The sequence below is a fragment of the Strix aluco genome, chromosome 4, assembly GCF_031877795.1.
Source record: "Strix aluco isolate bStrAlu1 chromosome 4, bStrAlu1.hap1, whole genome shotgun sequence".
NCBI lineage: Eukaryota > Metazoa > Chordata > Aves > Strigiformes > Strigidae > Strix > Strix aluco.
Window position 1 is genome coordinate 56,480,397 of NC_133934.1, and position 22,785 is coordinate 56,503,181.

General features: G+C 38.8%; 1 protein-coding gene across 1 annotated transcript in view; it reads left to right on the forward strand.

Moving 5' to 3' along the window:
* BANK1 (B cell scaffold protein with ankyrin repeats 1) overlaps window positions 1–22,785 on the forward strand; it is a 160,858-nt gene that overhangs the window by 134,098 nt on the left and 3,975 nt on the right. The window contains exons 11-16 of the mRNA XM_074823177.1: window positions 2,623–2,904; window positions 12,384–12,452; window positions 15,487–15,671; window positions 17,339–17,402; window positions 18,885–18,955; window positions 22,356–22,405. Coding sequence (XP_074679278.1) covers window positions 2,623–2,904; window positions 12,384–12,452; window positions 15,487–15,671; window positions 17,339–17,402; window positions 18,885–18,955; window positions 22,356–22,400 — 716 coding nt within the window. The 3' untranslated portion in view covers window positions 22,401–22,405. The remainder of the gene's footprint in view (window positions 1–2,622; window positions 2,905–12,383; window positions 12,453–15,486; window positions 15,672–17,338; window positions 17,403–18,884; window positions 18,956–22,355; window positions 22,406–22,785) is intronic.

The window sequence follows — 22,785 nt, forward strand, 5'->3', positions numbered from 1 at the left end:
TATTCATGACCAGGTATGTCAGCTAATACTGTGGTATGGGCTGCTGAGTTCAGGTTTTCGTCACTCTGCCCATCTTGGAGACCTGTCAGATAATACATGATGCATTGGATTTACAAGAGAGGCTTGAAACAAAAGATTGAGCTTTTATTTTTGTCAAGTTGGCTTAAGTATTTACCATTTTAAAAATACTAAATACTATCTTGATTTAATACAGTTTGGAACTTCACGGGTAGAGTTAATAGAAAGTGACTGCGTGGAGAGAAATAACATAGTAATTTATTACACTTTAGCCAATTTTGTGGTTAGAAGACAAAAACTATATTGTGTTGCAGACTGAAAAGAGAGAAATTGTGACCTTTAATGAAATGCTTTGCCTTTTTTTTTTTCATTTTTTCTTTAATACTTCTGCTCCAGATTGTAAATCTAAAATTTGGTGTTGTAGTTTGATTCAAGTGATGAGAAGCCCAAAATACTGTTTGCATCCATTTCAGAAGAGATGATTATCATTTTTTCTCATTGGGAAAAATAAGTATGCAAAACAATTCAAGCTTAAATACCAGTCTTAAAGAGTCACATAAGGAAAAAAACCCATTCTTATTTGTCATGGACACTACGGATAAGTGTGCACACAAATTGCTTCTCAGTTTCTCCACTGCTTATTACTGTTAACTCTGTTTTTAAATGTGGTATAACCTATTAGAGTCTTAAATTACCATCACCAAGCACTTTGAATTTCACGTAAGTAGATAGAAATTGTTTTCTAGCCTTATAGCCTGCTCTAGGTAGGTTTTCATCCAGTTTTCTACTGTGAAAGAAAAAGCCAGCTATACTCAGGAAGTCATAGGTGGATTCTAAGAGAAAGAGGGGCAGAATAAGATTAATGTTAAAAAGATGCATTTTTCTTCCCATTAAATACTCAACTGCAGCTGTATGTGTTCATAAATGAGGGGTCAGGCTTGGCATACAGGATTTGTTAGTGTATGTTTGATATAAACGCCTGTCTTGGAATAGCTGTCATGTGGCTGTACCATCAAGTAGTAATGTGACACTCTGCCAAATGCTGGTTGTCTGTATGTGGATTCCAGCAGAGAAAGTTTCTCAGCTATGTAGTATCCTGTGCTGAATTCTGTGCTGGTAGGGCAGAGTTTGTCTAAAAATCCTCCGGTGTGAATAGTTCAGGAAAATTCACAGCATGTCTTAAATGAAGTGTTAGCCTTGGTTTTATCACAGGGGAATGGGGTGGGGAGTATCAGAATTCCTCTGAATGAGGGTAATGCTTGCTTTCAAAGAGGAGTTCTAATGAGTCATTGCTATGTATTTTCAGTTAGCTGCTTGCTTTAGGTGTTGCCGTGGAATACCCAAAAGACAAGTCCCCTCCTTCTGAAGTCTTTGTTTTGGCAGTGGCATGACAGTGTCCCCTGTGGGAGTTAAAAGAAAGAATATCCTGTAGAGAAAGAAACGGAACTTTTATGGTGACCCGGAAACAAAATATTTTTCATATTAAATATGGCAGGTGTATTAATCCCATTTGTTGTTTTAAAACATTTTTATATCTTAGCCAGAATACATATTGATAGTATGTATTAATAATATGTCCCAGTTATAAATGACACATCCCATTTCTAAATGTGTCCCACTTGCAAAGATTGTTTAGCTCCTATGAACCCATAAACAGATAAAACAGTTCTTTAAATAGCAGCCAAAGGATCGAAAACACCAGTAGTGACCATGGCCTGGTTTAGGAGATACACGTGTACAGGCAGTACATTACAACACGAGGAAAACATGACTCAGTACAAGAATCCAAGGCAGGTCTACTGTTTTTGGAGGAAAGATGGGTAAATCAACACAAGGAAGTTACAAACATTTATGGGAACACCAGCCTTGGTAAGAGCTTTTAGCTCTTAGCAGTTTATGCTAAGTTTTTAAAGACAAATGAAAACAAACCCAGGTATCAGGAAACTCATCAATTCCTTTTAATGCTGTAAAATGTACAAGCTAAAGGAAAGCAAGTTCTGAGTAGTTGTATTATGAACTATATGAAATATAGGGAGTACAGACTGTTAGGGAAGTAACTGGAGCGGGGTTGGATAGTCTTAGCATAGATTATAAGAGGCCATAAATTTCATTTATGCTGTGAGGGGCTTTTAAAATCTTTTTACCTACTCCTACAGTACACCATAGCAAAGTCCTCAAAACCAAGTGGGATATTGAAGATGCAGGAAAGGCAAAATCTAATGTTTTCTAAAATAAGTTTTAATTCCTAAGTTATTGTTGCAACAGCTAACAAATAGCCTGACTTTCCAAAATGTCAAGGGTCACAGGTTTCACTTGGCTTCACCATTAAAGAACATGTTCATGTGACTCGTGGGAGCAACTGGTGACTAAGCCTCTATTTTTTGATAATGTGATGTGAAGTTTTGAGCAGGCCCTGAAGTTGGAATTATTACTTTGGGACATCCTCTCTAGTGACTTAATGATCAGAAGCTTCTGAAAATCAGGGCGCTTTAGTTTAAAAGTGAAATTAGGTCTCTGAGTTACTTTAGGAAACTCTAAAGCCTTAAGTTGTCCCAATCTCCTTTCTTTACCCTATATATGGAACACAATTCCTTGTTTTTTCAGAGAGGAATTTTGTGGAAGACAGAAGTGAAAGAGAGTGTGGTGATGGACTCATAACAGCATGCTACAGAGAAGACCAAGGTACTTGTGAGGGAGAAGGCGAGGAGGAACACCTCTACACTTTTGCAAAACTGGATGAATCTGTGTACGATTTCATACTGGCTGAGGATGATGAGGAGAAAAGGAAAGAACGCAGGTCTTTTATCGTGAACAGGCCACCAGCCCCTGCCCCTCGTCCCATATGTTCACCAGTCAGAGAGGAGAACACTCCCTATATAGTACAAGGTTAGTGCTGCTGCTGTGTAAATATTTGCTGGTAGAATATAGATGTCTCTTCTATTTGATGGCTAGTATTTTTTAAAAGACTAAGATCCTTGTTCAGCTACCTTCAAATCAACAAATTGGTTGATTCAGCCAACCTATTCCCACCTTTCAAATAAACTGAGAACACCTCTGACTAATGTTCATTTTCAATTTGCATCTCATATAGCATCATTTTTTTGGTTTAATTTTACAGAAATTATGACAATATGATGGAAAACTAAGAGTCGCTGGGCTAGCTGTGAGTGTGTCTGTTTTAATGGTGTGATACAGAATATGCTATTTGAGTTGCCTTTCCTTTCAGTTTCTTTATCAAAATGTTTTTACTTAATTCTAAAAGAGAGATTTTAGCCATATTTTCTTTTTTTTCTGATGAGAACAGTAGGGAGAAATGCCTGTGTGAGGACTCCTCTTTCAGATATCCTTTCCACAATGCCAAATGCTAGAAAAGGCCACTTGAGGAAGGATTATTTCCTATTACCGTTTCTGTGAAAACTGGGGGACATTTTTGAACTTATTCATGGAAATGTAAGGCTGGAAGAGTTTTCTGGTATCTTGTTGTCCAATACACACTGAAGCTAAATTTCAAAATAATAAAAGGAATTGCATTGAACCTACTGCAGAGATCTCTGTGTAAGCCCCAAAATCTATACTGCCTGTGTTTCCAGCCTCCTCTACAAAAATCTGCTACTGAATAAGAATATGCATAAGAATCAATGGTAGAAAACCAGGCTGAGAAAGAATACCAGTAGATTGCTTACTCCATCCAGCGGATGGTTTGCACTAAAACAGGATTAATACTACCCAAATCATCTTACAAAATACAGAGGAGCACCTCCTTTTTCATGCCTGTTTCAGCCAGTGATTTATTTTATTCTTCCTAGCTAGTTCTATTCCTCCAGGCTGTATAACTCCACCTGAGGGCCAGAATGCATGGGTTAATGCGTTCATCATTTAGTTGCTCTCCCTTCAGCATGTTCAGGAGGTATAAATACGAATCACTACAGTAGTTAAAGCGTAATCCAAGAACGGATGTGTATAGAGGGCCTGTTACAACTACAAAAGTCCTGAAATGGCTGCTTTTACTGAGATTGCTAGAGCAGTGTCTCAAATCTCAGTCCTTCATCATCATAGACAGGCCAGTGACTTGAAAACCCTTACCATGAAGATGCATTATTTGGGAGATTGCTTTTACTGTCTTTTATTGCACTAGAGTGTTTCTGCTTTGTCTACCCAAACTGTTCACTAAGGAAGAGACTATCAGAGGAACTGCTTTGATGGGGCTGTGGTTCTTTTACACAACATGTATGTGTATATATATACACACACATGTATGCATCCCCAAGGTTTTAAGCTTTGTTTATAAGCAGATAGTGATAGACAAGTTAGTTTCCTGTTGTTTTGTGAAATCAGCCTCTGTCTGAAGTTCATTTACTTATACAATAAATGAGAAAAGTGGGAGCGCTTCAAGAAAGCTTCACTTGATCACACAAGCCTCTGTTTTGCCTGGCTTTCTTGCTAGTTTCAGATCTGGAGTTTCTCACTCTCCTGTTTTATGCAGGCATTCCTGAGATAGACAGTGACATTTTAGACAGAAGATTTTTCTTGCTACTTGGATTGCCAATTTTTGTCCTTCTCCACAGGGGTTGAAAAATTCTTCATCCAGTCCAGCAATATCCCGGTTTCCAGTTTATTATATTAAAACTGCTTATAATCAGAAAAAAAAAAAAAAAGATTGTTTCAGCTGTAAGAACCAGAAAATTTCATTCCAGTCCATCATTAAAATCTGCATGTGTTTGCAGCCATTGCTTTATAATTGAATCTAATTGGTGTAAAATAAAATTACTCTGGCTAGTGCATATACACATTTTCATCTCTCAAATAAATTGATGATAGTTTCAGGTTTTGTTTTCATATGTTAAAAAGAGCCTTGCGGAAGTTGCAAAGCCAAATAATCAAGAAGTTAGAATTTAGGCTAGTTTTGCTGTTTTACTACTTTCTCCCTGCCACAAACATTACAGTACGGTCCTTACATATATATCCATGTGCTGCTATTTATCACAGATATTTTGTTTCATCTAGTGTTTAAAGTGGGTGAGCATAAGATGCAAAACTCTTCAGTGTTTTTCATTCCCATTTTTGTTTAAAATAAAATTCATGCCTGCCTTCGGTTCAGTGTGTTGTTTCAGACCCTTCTGCAGTAAACTCTTTGTTCTGTATCCATTGGTTTTTTGAATGCCCCATATGAAGTAACTAAGATGCCATTCTTGAGATTAACAGCATTGTATAATACTGCACTCATTCAGAGCAGAGATCCCATTGATTTCAGTGGCCACTACAAGTGCTTAAAACTTCAAATTAAATCATTAGTGTTGTCCAGTCAGCACCCTAATGTCAGGGATTCATGAGCTGGCTTAAATGACTTGTCTGGGGTTACGCTGGGGCTTTGTTAGAGAGAGAAGTCCTGTTCGAGTGGCTGAATTTCCATGAAAGCTTTCACCACACATTGAAGTCCATGAAGTTACAAAAGAGTATCTTCTTTAAGCAAAGGTGGTGGTGTTTCCATGAGACTAGCAACAAAGACAGTGAGTAGATAAACCTTTTTGTAATTAAGTAGCTTTGAAATATAGGGAAGCTCAAGTTTACACTAGGTAGAAAGCCTGCTCCGTGTAGAATACCACTTGGTGCTCTGCAGAATAGGATAGTGGAACTGTTGATCTACAGAAAACAAACACGGAACTTCACAAGCCTGCTTTTAGAGTCTCTTTCAGAGCAGGGTCCACACTTCAAAACCTAGACAGTAGATGCTCAGTGATGCAAGTTGTCCTAAGTGAACTACTGCAATTTACAGTTTGAGCATTTGACTTGAATTTGCTGACAAATTCTGGGAAACATGAGTGAGTTGAAAGATTTAAAACAGTGTTCTCATCGCTTTTACTCAGTTTCATTTAGTCTATTTTCAAGTTTTAATGAACTTTCAAACTGCTGGCTTGAACACTGCTAAACATACTGCATCTTTAACAAACAGAGTACATTTGTTCTTTAATTTAGACCACTGCAAGAATTCTGCCTTCTGTGTGAAAGGCTCATCAACCAGTGGAGCTGCAAATTGGTGCCAAATAGCTTGTTGTCCAGATGGCACTCTTACTGTGCTCCCTTTCCATTCCTGAAGTGCTTAGTATTCCTTTGTAGGTTATTTTGGTGTTTTTTCAATTGTGTGCTGCCAAAACAACTGTTAAATAAATGTATGAAGGTGGTGTGTTTTCAGTTCACAGTGCAATTTTAATGTTCTTTGTTGATACCAGATTTGATTGAGCTGGCAACCGAAGTCCCCCATGTATTCTTAGGACAGGTGCATGAGTTTCTGTAATGCCTCCCTACCATTTCTGAAGTCTGACCTACCAGGACTGCCTCAGGGCTTAAGGAGTACATTACTGTCCTGGTTTGATCATTCACCTCTTATCAGAGACCACTAGTATGAGAGGGGTTCTCTACAGCAAGGACACCTGTCCTACAACAGCATAAATAAAACTGTACGCTATAGCCTTTGTTCCTTTGCAAACCTCTCACACATCCCTGAAGGAATGCATTTCCCCTCTGTGCCCTGGAGACATTTTACTATTGAAAGATAGCTGTCTGTGGGACTTCACACTAGGGTTAAAAGTGGAAAAATATGTTTCCTAGTTACTATCCCAGAAGAGAATAGCATTCTCATTGCTCATCAAAATCACAGCGTACGAGGAAAAAGTAGCAGCCAGTGAATATTTTTAGGGAGGCAGAATAGCTCATGTACAGAATAGACAGATCCAAATGAAATGAAAAAACAAAATCCAGAACAGAACTGTTAGTGTCTTGGAAAATTATCAGGCTGATTACTGGGAACTATAGTGATCACATCTTGAGTTAGTAATTCTACTATGCAGATTGTTTAAATGCTCTAAAGCAGGGGTTTCCAAATTGAAGCCTCGGAGCCCATGCAAACTGCAAAGCATTTATGTCCCACAGAGGGATTTTGTAGTACTGTGAGCATAAAGTACTGCACTGCAGATGAATTTCACTATATATCCTCGACTTAAGGGTGTTTGTCTGTTAATAAAATACTAGGAACCACTGTCAGCTATCTTAGAGCACTTAGACTGGTTTTACAGACCAGGTTGGGAAGTGGTATACTGGCTTCATCCACTGTGTTTATTCAATCAGATTTTTTGCTATCTTAACTTTGGTAGATTGAAACAGGTACTGAATAAGGTGCACATAGAGAAAATATTTATAGGATGCTGTCTGGTTGAAAGGCAAACTGTTCTAAACAGCATATTTCAGGTAAAATCAGATATAGAGTCTTCCCCTTTCTGCTTTTCTCTGCTAAAGAAAAATGGGACTGCAGAAATGTATTCAGGTTTTGCATACTGCAGCAAATATTCTTGAGTATATTGCGAGAGTCCTTCCAACTTCCATAATTCACTAAGTTAAATTTCTGACAAGAGCAACAGTGGGAGACTTCTCTTCATTGTGTATGGTTCAGCAAGTACATTGGCACCGCCTTCCGAACAGCATCATAAACTAACCACCGGTACCTATTCTTCTCACTCAGTCTTTACCCCTTCTGTAAAAAGGGGTTCTGGTATTACTTTTATTATCTTACCTCAGTGTAGGGAAGACGTCTTCTGTGTAGTTTCCTGAGGTCCCTCCCTGACCAGGGTTGCTGGGATTCTAACAGATTTGAGCTCATATTTTGACAGATTCAGAATCCCACTACAAATTGGGAAGAGAATTGCTGGTGAGCATATGTCTATTTTTGGATTAATCTTTTCACATTGTCATTACACTGTGATTCTTTTTAAAGTCATTTTACTTTTGATCTGGGAAAACTGGGTTTTTCAATCTCAACTGACTCATTATGTGGATGTGGAAGGTAGAGGCTGACAACAGCCTGTGTAAGTTGTGATGAGTGGATGTGATGCTGTAGCTGAAAAACTCAAGCAGCATGCATTGGGTCACTGCAAATAACGGAGTGGCATGGCAGTTTGATATTTCCACAAGTGTGTTTGACATCACCTAGTCTTTATTCTGATGAAATGACTGTTGTGTGTTCTTACAAAGGTCTTGAGTGTCAGGCAGCACATTTAGAACAAATCAGAACTTCTGTACCAGTTTAGATGTGGTCGCTGGTTTTCTCAGACCAGTGCAGTTAAAACTGGCCAGTCTTTTTTCCCCTTGTCTTCATTCAGAACCAATGCTACCAGGACAGGACAGCTTCTGGGGCTGGAGCCTTTGTTACCTTGCACAGCACAGCACAGCCATCCCTCTTCCACAATGCTTGGACCTACCTAGACCAGAGTCGTGAGGCATGCTGATACGCTTTTGTTCTGTGCTCAGCTGTGTTGCCTCAGAAAAATAAAAAAGGCCATACTGTTTACAGTATCCCATTTCCTTAGTTGATTTAATGTTATGAATCACTAGAATTTTTTGGTTTAATCTTAAATATGTGAAATATTTTGTATAAATGTTGGAGGAGTCCTTAATCATCTCTCACAAAACTTATTGGTTAGCATTGGATTGATGACCTCTGTCTTGTCCTCGTGCTGAGTGATGCTCAGTGTGTTAGCAAACAAAACAGACAAAAGGAAAATGAGATCTAAAAAGATGTGAACAAACATCTGCAGAGTTCTCATCTCCTGAATAATAAGCATCATTCTACTATATTCCTTCCTTAGTATTCTCTGTGGATTTGTCATCCCTTGCTGTGCTACATCTAATTTATAATCTAATCCCTACCAGAAAAAGAACTTGAAAGTTTTATTTGCCTAGGTACTATGCGCACACAGTTTAAATGTTAAAATGTTTAGATAATGGGGAAAAAAATGGAGTCTCTGCAACACAACCCCTCCTTCTCCATTCTTCCATTAATCATAAATTAATTGCATGACAATTCTAAAATGAATGAAGCAAAAACCTACTAAGACAAGGAGGAAGCTTACAAACTCACTGTGATTTGCAACTGAGTTGAGATGTGTTAATAAGTGCAACCCTAGTGGATTAATTAATTTGCATTATCACTTAGCCTTGTGTTTCTATAAAGATATTGTTCCCCTGGATTTTAATTTTGAATGTTTCCTAAATAAAACAGTCATGGAGATAGATAATTTTGTTCGGAACATCAGCTCAATGAAGCTGCTGAATAAAATGCATCTTGATTTTTCCCTGAGCAAACTGAATTCAAATTAGTGATATTTACTGATTTTTTTTTCATTGTGTCTTTTCTCCATTGTGTTTGTTCTGCTGAAAGTGTTAAGTAGGTGAGTATTAGGTATGATTAGCTCACATATTCTTCCAGAGGGTACATTCATTGGTCTAGCTTTATTTGAATCACTAGTGTATAGTGGCAAACTCTTGTTTGATTTTTAGAGGTAACTTGCTAATACAACAAATTAGGCAACATCCCTCATAATTTAAATAAGTGAAGTAAAACGTAAATTAGAAACCATATCTTGGTTGATCACTGCCTCTTAACTAATATGAGTTGTCCTCTCTCATAATGTAACTCTTTCCATGTTTTGATTGCCTGTGTTTCTAATTATATCACTTCTTACTGGCCTTATCACTAAGCAATTTTTGAAATGTCATAGTGCATCCATCATTCCTTACCATTATGGCTTTGTGTTGGAACCTCAATTAATTCTGAAAATCAAATTCTTGTTCTTTTTGTCAACCTGCTGCTATTGTAAAAAAAAAAAAAAAAAAAAATAAAATCCCTTTCTAGACCCTTTATATTCATCACCGTTTCTTGCAGAGTGTGTGACTATAAAACGCTCTTACTGGTACACACTTATACACAAGAGACGTGGGTTTCAAATGTTTCTAGCCCTTCTATTTGTGGTGATAACCATGAAAATATTTAACCACATTTGAAGCCTCATAGCATTATTTACCTGCCTGTGCAGACAGCATGAAACAACATCTGTAGGTAATCTGATTGCGATAAAAAAGGCAATTCAGAGTTCCTTGGATCCCACTCACTTTCCAAGCATTCTGTTAGGGATTTTCCCAGAGTTCTGCATATTTGCCACAAAATTTGTGTTTTGTCACACTTTTTAAATGCCGTTTCAGGTTTCATGTCCTACTAGAAAATATTGCAGTAGTTTATTAATCTCTGAGTTTGCTTTACTGGAGAAATATTGAGAATACATTACATCCCTAAAAAGCGATCTTACTACCTAAGACACAAAAATGTATTGAGGGCATGCAAAGAACTTCATCTGTGTCCTGTAGCAACTGAGGAGAGGAGAGGGAATGAAGTGGAATTACTTATTAGTTCTCTCAGCCTCCTTTAATTCTGAGAAACTGAGAGAGAAGAGGAGATACATCGTAAACAAAAATTATATAGCATATATCAGGTCAGGACATTTAATTTGTAGATTTTGACCTACAAGCATCTGCGGGTACTTTAGCCAGTCACAATGTGATTAAAAATTCAAAAGCACTCTCAGATCATAAAGGGTGCACATTAAGTAAAAAAAACATAGAAGTACTCCAACTTTTTTTAATCAGATTATCTATGGCATAGAGGCTCTGAAAATATAAAAATATATATCCTTCCTCAGTTGAAGGGCTGTGGCATTCTGACACTTTAAAAAAATGTCTATATTAACATTACTTTGCTGAAGGAATATTCACTTTATCTTCTATAAGAAATAATGGAATTATTGTGCAAGATTACCTGTTTCTTTCATTCCACTACTGTATTCAAGCAGTTCATAAGTAATTAGAATGTGGGAATGAAAGAGTAAATTGATGGAGTATTCCCTAAACCTGTGGTGTGTGCATACCACTTCCCAGGCATTCCAGAAACAGGAATTTGATTTCATTGACCTCACCTACACTGAATACTTGCTGCCAGCTGAAATCATTTCAGCAAGATGAGGCATCTAAAGTGTTTTTAACAATTTTACTTTGAACTGGAAGAATAATTCCATTTTTGATTACTCGAACACTGCAAAACTCAGCAAAAATTTCAAAGCCTATCAATTAAAGTGCTTTCCAATCAGGGACATTGTTGAGTATATCCCTTCTCCTTATGCAGTAAAATTCAGGCTGTCTGCATTACCTCTGTGTCTGGTTATTTTAATTTCCTCTTTAAAAAGAGACTACTATTTCAAGTATAGAAGAAAACACTGCAACCGTATTTAGCAGGATTCTTTGAGAATTACAGAGAAGAATATTACAAAAGTTAAAGTCTATCAGTGTTAGGCTGAAGCTAGGGACGTAACATCAGCAGAATGTGCTGCCTCTATATTTCATTTACTCTCTCCATTTAGCCTGAGAACATTTTAAGGAACATCAAGTCCCCAGCTGTTTTCATTCATCATCACCTTCCATACAAGTCTACTCAGGAGTTAGCATAAAGACTTTATTCTGCAGTGTAGAAAATACACCCTTAGGGAACTGCTCCTTCGTCACCTCTGCATGTAGCACATGCAGAGTTTTGATGTCACAGTGGTCTTGATCATCTGTTTTAGAGGTTTCCCTGAGAGAAGCAGATGCATCGTATAAGGCAGGCTGAGAGGGAGCAAACCAAGGTCCACTGGGTTTCCGTGGTCAGCAGGAGCAAGAAGCCAGGACTCCAGGGTACCATGCAGAGCGTGCCGCTTGAGCAGAGCTTCATTGTACTGGGCCTTGGTCCCCAAGCAAATATTTGCTCCATTGAACTGGCATGTTTGCTGCATTGCAGTGACCTCAGATTACTTAATGGGAAGGAATTATTTTAGATCATCTGTTTGTTTAGCAAAAATCAGAACTGAGACTTAAGAGGGAAAGCCTATATGGCAGTAGCTAAGTCAGAAACCAAGCAATTCCCACCTTCTGGGTTTTATATATGCTGCCAGCAGAAGTTTGACTGCAGCATTTCAGGACGTATCCAGGCTGGCTGTACTCTGGGCACCTCACAGGAATGGGGATGATGGGCTACGCTAATGAAATAAGTGATCATGCTTTGCTGTTCCTAGTGCCTGAAGAAAGTAGACAAAAATATACTCTTTCTTAAGCAGTGTCATTATTCTCACCTAGTACTATTGTACTTAGCTTTCCCCATAAAATAAGAAACAGGCTACAGTAAGTGCCTGTACCATGCGAAGAACTCCAAGATCTAGCTGTTTTTTCTAAACAAGTAATATGTTAATGTGATAAGTCTATTTTATTTTCTTCAAAGCTTCTTGACATGATATCTGTAATATTGGTAATCCTGCCATTCTATGCAACAGAACAATTTTTCAAGTAATTAATATTAGACTGACAAGTGGGTTGAGTAGTACTCCTAGGCTAGAACAAGGAATTTATTCCAGCCTGGTTTCATGAGCCTTCTTCCTTTGTTCAGAACGTGTGATGATTTTTATTGCTATTTTCCGCTATTTTTCACTAACTGCCTTATATTCTTAATTTTGTTGTAGTGTTTCAGCAAAAGGCCACTCGAGTGCCCAATGAAAACGACAGGATGTACTGCGATGCCAGGAGGCCTGGTACTGAATTTAATTTAGCTCCTTAACTGCCTTGATGCTTTTCAGTAGACCTAGTAGAGATTTGCTGTGACTTGATTTTGACTGATTTATCATCTATTTTCCCACATATGATTTATATCTTTAATGGTATTGCAGCATTAAGAGATCAGATTAAAGAAAGAAAAATAGAAGTTACAGTCTTATGGGAAAGATTTGTAGAGTCAGTTACTTTACGCTTTTCTGTTTCCTTTCTCCATTGTGATTAAAGAAAAGGAAGGACAGGAGGGCTCAGCTGTGCACTACTTCCAGCCATGGAAAGGCATTAGTGTGGGGAGCAACAGTTCTCTCCTGGGTACCCCAAGATTCAGGTAAAATGAATTACTTGTGGCAGCCCAAGTTGTTATTTGAGTTGCAGCATGTCAAAATGCTGCTACGATAAATTCTATTAATGATACCCTAAAATAATTAACAATTATGTACAAAATGAATGAACACTGAGTGAAGATTTTTTCCTCCCTCTTCTGTTAACAAGTAGCAGGTCAGAATTAAAGCATATAGAGCAGCATGTAATCACCTATTTATTTCTGCAGCAGGGAACTGCAGTCTGCAGTGCTACTGGCGTTACTTTTCATGACTGCTAAACCACTTAAGAAAAGAATACAAGAACTTCTAGATCTTACTATGTTGGAATATTGGTAGCATACCTCTGCAAACCAACCTAGTCACCTTCTATGATGGAGTAACTACATCAGTGGAGAAGGGAAGAGCTACAGATGTTGTCTACCTGGACTTCTGTAAGGCCTTTGACATGGTCCCCCACAACATCCTTCTCTCTAAATGGGAGAGATATGGATTTGATGGGTGGACTGTTTGGTGGATGGGGAGTTGGCTGGATGGTCACATCCAGAGAGTAGTGGTCAATGGCTCAATGTCCAGATGGAGGTCAGTGATGAGTGGTGTCCCTCGGGGGTCTGTACTGGGACCAGTACTGTTTAATATCTTCATCAGTGACATAGACAGTGGGATCGAGTGCACCCTCAGCAGGTTTGCAGATGACACCAAGCTGAGTGGTGCAGTTGACACGCCTGAGGGACAGGATGCCATCCAGAGGGACGTGGACAAGCTCTAGAAGTGGGTCCATGTGAACCTCATGAGGTTCAACAAGGCCAAGTGCAAGGTCCTGCACATGGGTCGGGGCAACCCCCAGAATCAATACAGGTGGGGGGATGAAGGAATTGAGAGCAGCCCTGCCGAGAAGGACCTGGGGGTACTGCTGGATGAAAAGCTGGACATGAGAGGGCATGTGCACTCGCAGCCCAGTAAACCAACCGTGTCCTGGGCTGCATCAAGAGAATTGTGGCCAGCAGGTCAAGGGAGGGGACTCTCCCCCTCTATTCTGCTCTGGTGAGACCCCACCTGGAGTCCAGCTCTGGAGTTCTCAGCACAGGAAAGACGTGGACCTATTGGAGTGGGTCCAGAGGAGGCCACAAAAATGATCAGAGGGCTGGAGCACCTCCCCTGTGAGGACAGGCTGAGAGAGTTGGAGTTGTTCAGCCCAGAGAAGAGAAGGCTCCAGAGCGACCTTACAGCAGCCTTCCAGTACTTAAAGGGGGCATGCAGGAAAGATGGGGACAAACTTTTTAGTAGGCCCTGTTGTGATTGGACAAGGGGAAATGGTTTTAAACTAAAAGAGGGTAGACTCAGACTCCAGATATAAGGAAGAAATTTTTTACAATGAGAGTGGTGAGACACTGGACCATGCTGCCCAGAGAAGTCGTGGATGCCCCATTGGTGGAAACATTCAAGGCCAGGTTCGACGGGGCTCTGAGCAACCTGATCTAGTTGAAGATGTCCCTGCTCACTGTAAGGGGGTTGGACTAGATAACTGTTAAAGGTCCCTTCCAACCCAAACCATTCTGTGATAAAGTAGAGTAGTTTTTATAGGTCTGAGGAAATACACACACACACCCCTTTTTGCTGACATGAAAAATGCAGTTTTGCCTAAACTGGTCTGATCTCCAAATAATCTTATCAGTTCAAGGCATTAGGGTCATTACTCCATCAAAATACAAATAATTAGCTGAGATGCAAATGAGTAGAGAGTCATGCCTAATAAGCGCTAGCATGATCAAAAGGAGGGAGTGGGAGAAGCCACCAGTAGCTGGTTTTTCACTTCCTTAGTGTATTTTCCTTTGCACGATCCTTCCTCACTTAAAATAAAGATACTGATGCATAACAGCAGAAAACCCACCCCAAGTCATACTTATGGTTTGAACTTTTATCCTGGCTGCATTCTCTGTGCAGTGAAAGAGGTGCTTTATGACATCTTTGCAGCAGCCTTATGCAGGGCTTGAAGACCCCTGTTTCATGGCTGCTCATGTGTTCTGGATCAACCATTTCAGTATCAGTATCCTGGAGATACCTAGTGCTACACCTCCCTGGACTGAGCTGCGAATCTGATAACACATGTCTCCCTGTACTTTCCCTTCAGTTGTGCACCTGTATCATAATCTCTAGGAGGACGAGGTTGTAACGTTTTCTTGTCACTGCAACATATTTAATAATTTGGGCGAAAGAAATCATGTGAAATTTCAAAATACTTTCTGACCAAATTTCAGCTCTAACTTTTTGAGAAATGTAATGTGTTAAGTTGGAGAAGGAAGGGAAAAGAAGTCACTGTGGATATTTTTTGTCTTAACATAGCAGCAATTTCCTTTAAAATGTCAGTACTGTAGCTTTAGCTCTAGAAGGAAGTTCTTACTTGAACAGACACTAATGGAGAATCCACAGCGATAGTAATGAAATGTTTAAGATGCTACTCTGCTGCCAAAGAGGTAGAATTCTCATTGATTTGTTGCATTTCTCTTATTGAAGTTAAAAAACACCAAACAGAAAGGAAGAAAAGGGAAGAAGGGAGCCACCCTAAAGATGCTGTGTTTTTATTGATGTCAGATTATAAAATCACTGCTTACATGCCTTTGTTGAAAAAAGTGCTTGCATCATAGAGGAGGGAATTAATAATATTTTTTTACCTTTATCTTTCTACATTTTGTAGCAGCACACAAAGGCCACCCTGACACAGTAACTGATAGCACTGTGAAACACAACATCCCTGCTGAACAGGAAGAACTCATCCACCTGCAGGAACAGGTGAAAAAGGGGACAATTTCTGTGGATGAAGCCCTTGACAGATTTAAACAGTGGCAGAATGAAAAACAGAGACTACAGTCCACTCAACAGGTATGAGTCTAAAATTTATGTTTCTTGACAGGAATCTTGATCAGAAGTTCCAAAAACAAACTCTTGTATTTTGACTACTACATGTGAGGTCAAAAATGAGAGTCATGATTTATATGCCCATCAGCCCCCAAGGAACTTGCTGCTTCTGGTTCTGAATCTTCTAGATACCTGTTTCCACTGTTGTTTGATTACTTGAGAGGCTTCCTGAATTTATTTTGTCTAACTTCAGGTACTGTTAACATTTGGTTAAAATTCTGAGTTAAATATGTTACTCTTTTAAGACTTTTACTCTAAACTGCTAGATGATGCTTAGGTCTATGCATCTTTTATGAAACCACAAACCTTCTGTAGCTGAACAAACCAAATGCACTATTGAACAGTGTCAGCTAACAGAAACATAACTGTATCAAGGATACATTGTTAATATATATTGACGTACATCAGGCTTTATGCCTATCTGAAAGTGCTGAATCTAATTAGTGAAATTCACAATTGTTAGCAGGGCTCTTTGGCTCCTTTATATTCAATGTATGGAGTAAATTGAGGTGCAGAAAAACAGGATTTACAAAAGCCCACACACTGAGTCACTGAAAGAACTGCATCAAAGCTAGAAGCTAAGGAGAAAGGCATGGTGAGGAGGTTTGTTAATTACCTCTAACAAGACAGCTGAAGGGAGAGGTTATGCCCTCATTTTATATGAGGTTGTGCTTTAACAAAAATATTTTCTTGTTGTCCTTTAAGTGCATTAGTAGAAAGAGGAAAACCAAAGCTAGTCTACTACTTTAGAGTGGGAGAGCTATCAGATGCTGCTGACAAGGAGAGATTAAATGCTCTTTGTGTTTCCATTTACTGAAAAAAATAGTGTGAGCTTTGTCATCACCGTGGAACACTTAACAGCAAAAATGCAAGGGTGGTTTAGGAGCCCAGTTCCCCAGCTGGGCACCCACAACACAGCACTGGCTGTTTGGCAGCAGTGCCACAGCATGGTGGCTGCCCCCTTCCGAATCTGTCTGCGGCCAAGCACGCAGGTAGGAATTGCTGGTACTGCTCTATCAGCCAGGGGAGTTACTTGTGGAGGAAGATGATATCTAATCTGTGCAAAGATAAAAGCACTAAGTCATAAGTCTTTTTGTTCTTGGTTAACTAGAAGATGCCTGTAATTCAAGGAGGATTTACTTGGCCTGTTTTCGCTGCTTCAGGAGAAAAGCTACTTTCTAGTGGTAGTTTATACCCTGCATTGCATGTGTGACTTTCCTTTGGTTTTGTACCGCAGAAAAGTCTTTCACTGTTAGCCCAATATGAACATGATGAATTTACTTCATGCTGTCACTGCAGTTGTCTGGTCTTCACTGGGATTTTGAGGAAAAATTTCTTGTCCAAAGCAAAAAATAAACCCCCAAGCTTCTGTAATCTAGTGCCAGAATCAGTGTAACTTACTGATGGAAAAAAAAACTCTACAAGATTCTTAGGTATAAATGCTAAAATTAGCATCTACTTACAGTGCATCATAGACACTTTTTCAGTCTTTTAAAATAATTTTCCTGGAGAAAGAAGCTTGCTGTTCAGAATGCTGAAGAATACAGCTTTTTATAGTTATTCATTATTTCTACAGTAAACTTCCGTTACTGGTATCTGCAGCTGGTTTTATGTTTATTTTTTACTTAAAGGAAAAAGTGCACCACCTTAGAGACACCACTGCTGGAAACAGACTAGAGAAAGAAAATCTGAATGGTAAGTTGCACTTTCTTTGCCTTTCAGAACACTGAAGCCTTGAACTGTAATTATACTGCAAAGGTCTGATCCAAAGCATAAGCAGACTTTTGGATCAGGCATTGAATTTGTAATGAGCATTTTCTGTATCTGACTGCATTTAAGTTATTTTAGTGTAATCAGGCCTTCAGCAGGGTCAAGATTTCATCCCAAAGATGAGCTCACTGAAAATTAATGGGGCAGAAACTTTACTAAGTCTTTGTGGCTCAGCTTTTCTGTAGCCCGTTTTCTACTACTTCATTACAGTTAGGGTAGATGATTTCTTCAGAACAATTTACTTGATGACTTCAGTATTTTATTTGTGAATCAGCTATCAATTTACACTTGCAAATTCTTGATGAACTTTCCACTGCTACAGCAGTTTAGTATTGTGAGTCATTAATAAAAGCTGTACCACTGGTCATTTACGATGCTTTCTTCCCTTGGTGATTGAATGTCATCTGCTGCAGTATAAATCACCTGCATTTCCTGCAAATTATTTTCTCTTGTTATGAAAAGATTGTATTAGATGGTATTGACTTTAGGCCTATGATATCTGTAAACTTCAGTGCATACCCATTCTTGGAAGGGAAATTTAGTATTTCTTTTTCACATTGGACTTAGTACTGTATCACTATTTAGAATTATCACCTAAATGTGTTCTTTCCTTACTGCAAGGGAGGAAAAATAATCCACAGTACTGCTTTCATTATTCTGTTAGACAGTGTTGTATTTATATGGACTTGTGAGATACTGTAATTAAGGGAAATTCTTGCTGGCCCAGAGTTGCGGTCCAGACTATTTATATTTCAGCTCTAATACCCTCCCTGGTTGGTAGGGGTGCAGCATCCTGAGCATGGGAACAGAGTCAGCCCATAAGCCTTCACAAGGCCCTTGGAGCCTGAGGGCCCGAGATCACTGTATTTGTTCCTACCATGTTTTCTGTGGGCAAGGCAAAGCTCATGATGACATGAGGGTGATTCTTGGAAAGTATTTGTCTGTAGGGTTTTCTTTTAAGGCCACCTCAGTCCTGCCTCTGTAGCTTCCTCTCTCTCCAGAGATACCAGCAGAAATGTAGTATCAACACCAGAATTGTAAATCTTGTGAAATTATCCAGTAACTTGGATAATGATCACTGTGTTCCCTTCTGCTCCTAACCTCTCTGCCCTCTGTTACACTGTCTTCTATCCAGTGATATGCATATAAATCAGCAGCTTTGCATTGCAGAAATACAGTGGGAAGAATCATTAAGGAGGTCCCTGTCTTGTCCAGCTTGTTGGACTTTATTATCAAATACTTAAATTCTTGAAAATAAGAACTTCTAAAAGATGGAACTCCCTCTACAGCTAAAGGCATAGCAATGGCAAGAGTAAAGAAGGATCTCAGAACACCAGTACCAAAATCCGGACATAAATAAATTGCCTGAAACAAAAATGACAAATCATGTTCTTTTCTCTTTCATAGTTCCTAAGGAAAGCAGACCAGAGAGCATACATTTTAGAGACTTTTTGTGCCACATGCCATTTAATAAAGCGGTATGTATGAATGTTAGCATTCTCAGATTTGTTTAATGAATTCTATTTTTTACATCTGTATACAGACTCTCCATCTGTACCTTTAAAAACACGGGGCTCCCTCTTCAGATTCCTTGTTTGAAATCAGGATTTGGATAGGCTTTTTCATAGGTGGTTTTTGAAGACGATTAAGGATTTAAAGAGATCACATCAGAAGCCTGTTAGAAAAGGAATTTGATTTTATTTTAATGAGAAAATAAAATAGCTCCTGTAAATTAGTATGGAACATAATTTTTAGTTTCTGGATAAGTTTGATCTTGCTTTCACTTAATGAAAGTTAATAATGAGAGTGGCAGTCGGTTCAGTCTTCCATTATAACATTTGATGCTATCTCAAAGTTCATGTCTCATTTTGCAACAGTTTAATATAAGACTGAATAACACCCAAAAAAAAAAAAAAATCAACTGCCAAGCAAAAAGTTCTGTCACTCTGGGATTGAAATATCTACAAGAACCTATTTTAAGAACGACTAAATAAGGACTAAGCATGTAGAATGTTCATTTGCAGAAAGCACAGGCACAATGTTTTATCTCATTACTATATAATATACATATGGTCTTGCCCATAGATATTGATAATACCTTTTTTCCAAGAAGGGAAGTAAGGTGTTAGCCAACACAACAGCACCACCACAAAATACCTTTAATAAAATTTCATGGAAATAAAAAATGATAAATGATAAATAATGATTTGGAGACAAAAGCTCCATGTTGAAATATGAGTGGCCCACATTTTTTAAAGGTATTTAAGGTTTTCCTTGGCATCTTTTGTGACACCACCAAAGTACTGAACTAGAAGTAGCCTATTGCCTATAGGAAACTATCTATAAGCAAGGCTTGTTGGAACTGTTTGGAAAACCACCTTGCCAACGGTGAAATACTACAGAGTAGGAGACAAGGAAGAATGGAGAGGACAACAGAATTGAAACAGTTGAACTGATGAGGTATGTCTTGGCATTTGAAGTCCTCAGCCATAGGTGTCCTCTGGGAAATGTTACTAAATGGGGACAGCCAGAGTGTGCCCACAGTGAGGTAGGTGCGTGCTGCTCTCACAGAAAGATGCTGTGCTCTCACACCAAGGTGGATGCATTCTGCTGCTGTGGGGTCCCACAAGGCGTGAGCATACAAATCTGGTTAGACCTCAGCTCACTCTGTGGTAACTGATTCCTCACCTATACCCTTAAGGCTTTGAGAGTCTTGGGTTTGTGCATGTCCATTAACAGAATGAATGGCAGCAGCTTAGACAATGTTTATGTAAGGATGATTAGACAAGTTTCCTTTAAAGTCTTAAAAGACAATGCAGCTTTCACACACATTCTGTGCCTATACTTTCTAGCACATGGGAATTTTTAAAAAACCTCTATGATGTCTATCTGCATCTTTGGACATTTGAATTACCTACGTGAATCTCATTTAGCTGTTTCTGAAAATGAGATTTCAAAATCTGCCTTCTATTGCAGTCACATTATGGCACCTTATGTGCCACATCCCACAGATTTAGTCATCCAGCATCTAAAAATAAGTGCAAGATTGCAGAAACTACATAAGATGGTTTGAATTGCTTGTAGTTAGTTATCCCGTCATAGCTAATCTCTGTAGAACCTTGAACTTGGTCTTTAGGGATAGAGCTAGTATAGCATAAGATTCCTCATCAAAACAGGGAATGACTGATACTCTGTTCTCCACTCTTGGCATAGCAACAAAAACTGATTAGTAGGTGTCACTGCTTTACTGCTAAGTAATGAGCAAGATAAAGGCCACGGAACACAAACTGTAACTCAGATGGACTTCAGAAGACCAATACTGCATTAAGCCAATATTAAGCTTGACTTATTATTGTTTCAATGCCAGTAACTTACATAATAGTTTTAAATGAAGGTGGGTCTTGGGAAACATGTCAGATGCTTAGTAGTCCTCCAATGACAAATATACCCCTGAGGCAAATGAGCAATTTGGTCTTTACATCTGTTCCAGTCTTGGGATTGTTGGCAAGACTGGCAAGGTCAGTGGCCTGCTGTGGAAAGGTCACAAGCTTTTTCCACAGGGAGCTCAACTGAAACTATTTATTTCTTAGCTGTTAACATCAGTAGGATCAGTAGGTACTTACACTGAAAGTGGCCTTCACATATCCAAGAAGGACAACTCTACTATCTGTTGCTATAGACTATTTAATACTGACCCACTCCTGTAAGGCACTGTAAACAGCCAGGTCATCCACTGCAGTAAAGGCATCCTCCCCAGAATTCCTTCTTCCAGGTTTTGATTTCCAGATTTGTAGATGCCTATGACAGTAAAACAGGTCTAGTTTAATTAAGTTTGCTCAACCAGATGCCAAAGATCAAATCTCTTCCTCAGATTCATCCAAAAAACACTCAGAAGAGCACTATGCACCTTTCACAAATTGGCAGGTTATTGATTATGTTTGCTATCCTAAATGTCTGGCTTCATTCCTCAACCCTCATCAGCACCTTGTTTTTAGTCCAAGTTGCTAACAGATTGCTTATTCATCAGTTGATGCCACTCCAGCTTGCAGGTGGAGTTCCCTGAAAACTGAAAAAAAACAGCAATTAATTTTAAGCACATTAACCAATTTCTGTTGTCTCTGATAGGTCAATAGGAAGATGAACAATGACAGACTCTTAATTTTGACATTTGGATCCATGAGAACTCAAACTTTACTCAACCCAATTAGCAAAGTGGAAATAACTCAGGATCGTGAAGCACATACAAGCTTTTGTATGTGTGGAGAGTGAGGAAGTCATAGAAAAGAATTTTTTTCTTTATTACTTCAACAGTATGTATTTCAGTCAGGACCTCTAGTCTTGAAAATACTTGTTGTTAGTTTACAATAGTGTCCATTGGACTTGTGAAGCTACATTTTTAGCCTGGCTTATTTCCAGTTTCTTAAATATTTTGTAGTTTCACATGATGTCAAATTTAAAATCAAGAAAATAACAAAAATCAGTTTCCTGACCATTTGTCACCAAATCAGGTCTTCATAAGGCAAGCCCCCAGTCAAACTGTTGACTGAAGAGTTTATCGAGACAACTGAATATCCATGTACCCCTCAGCCTCTCCTAATTGCCAGCAATAAAGACCAGCCATGATGGTAGAAGTAAGATTTGTACAAAATCCACCTTATGTCATCCTCCCACACAACACCTGCTGATTTTTGTGGATGTCTCTTGCTCCCCTGCACCCAGGGATGTGTGTTGTGTTCAGATTTGAAGTAAAACACATAAGAAGTGACTCATCCTAGGTATGTATTTTGTGAATTATTCAATTTTGAAAGACATTCTGCACTGGCCTAATTTATCATTGATATACATGACTATTTATTAATTACATCTGTTTCTTTTTAGTCTCTGACTAGAAACCCAACAGACAAGGAACAGATGCCTAATTAACAGAGGTAAGAGCATGTATATGAACACACAGAGAGACATTATTTGTCATGGAAACTAACGCTTGTGGAAGTGCTTTCCATCAGAGTGCGTTTGCGTAACCATAGAATTGGGAGTGCATCTCAGAGGTCTGATTTCACCAGATAAACCATAGCATCATACATTCTGGTTTATACTAGAACTTATTTTTTGTCAGATGTCAACCTATTCTTGTTACTGCAGGGCAGATTTGCAAGCAGTCAGACACATACCTGACTTGTGGATGCAGTTGAAGAGAGTTCCCATTAATTCCTGCCACTAACAAGCTTATGCAACTAAAAGCTGTATGAGAGTGTAGTCCTACATCCTGATCACATGTGTGGTATCAAACATATTGAATATCAAAATA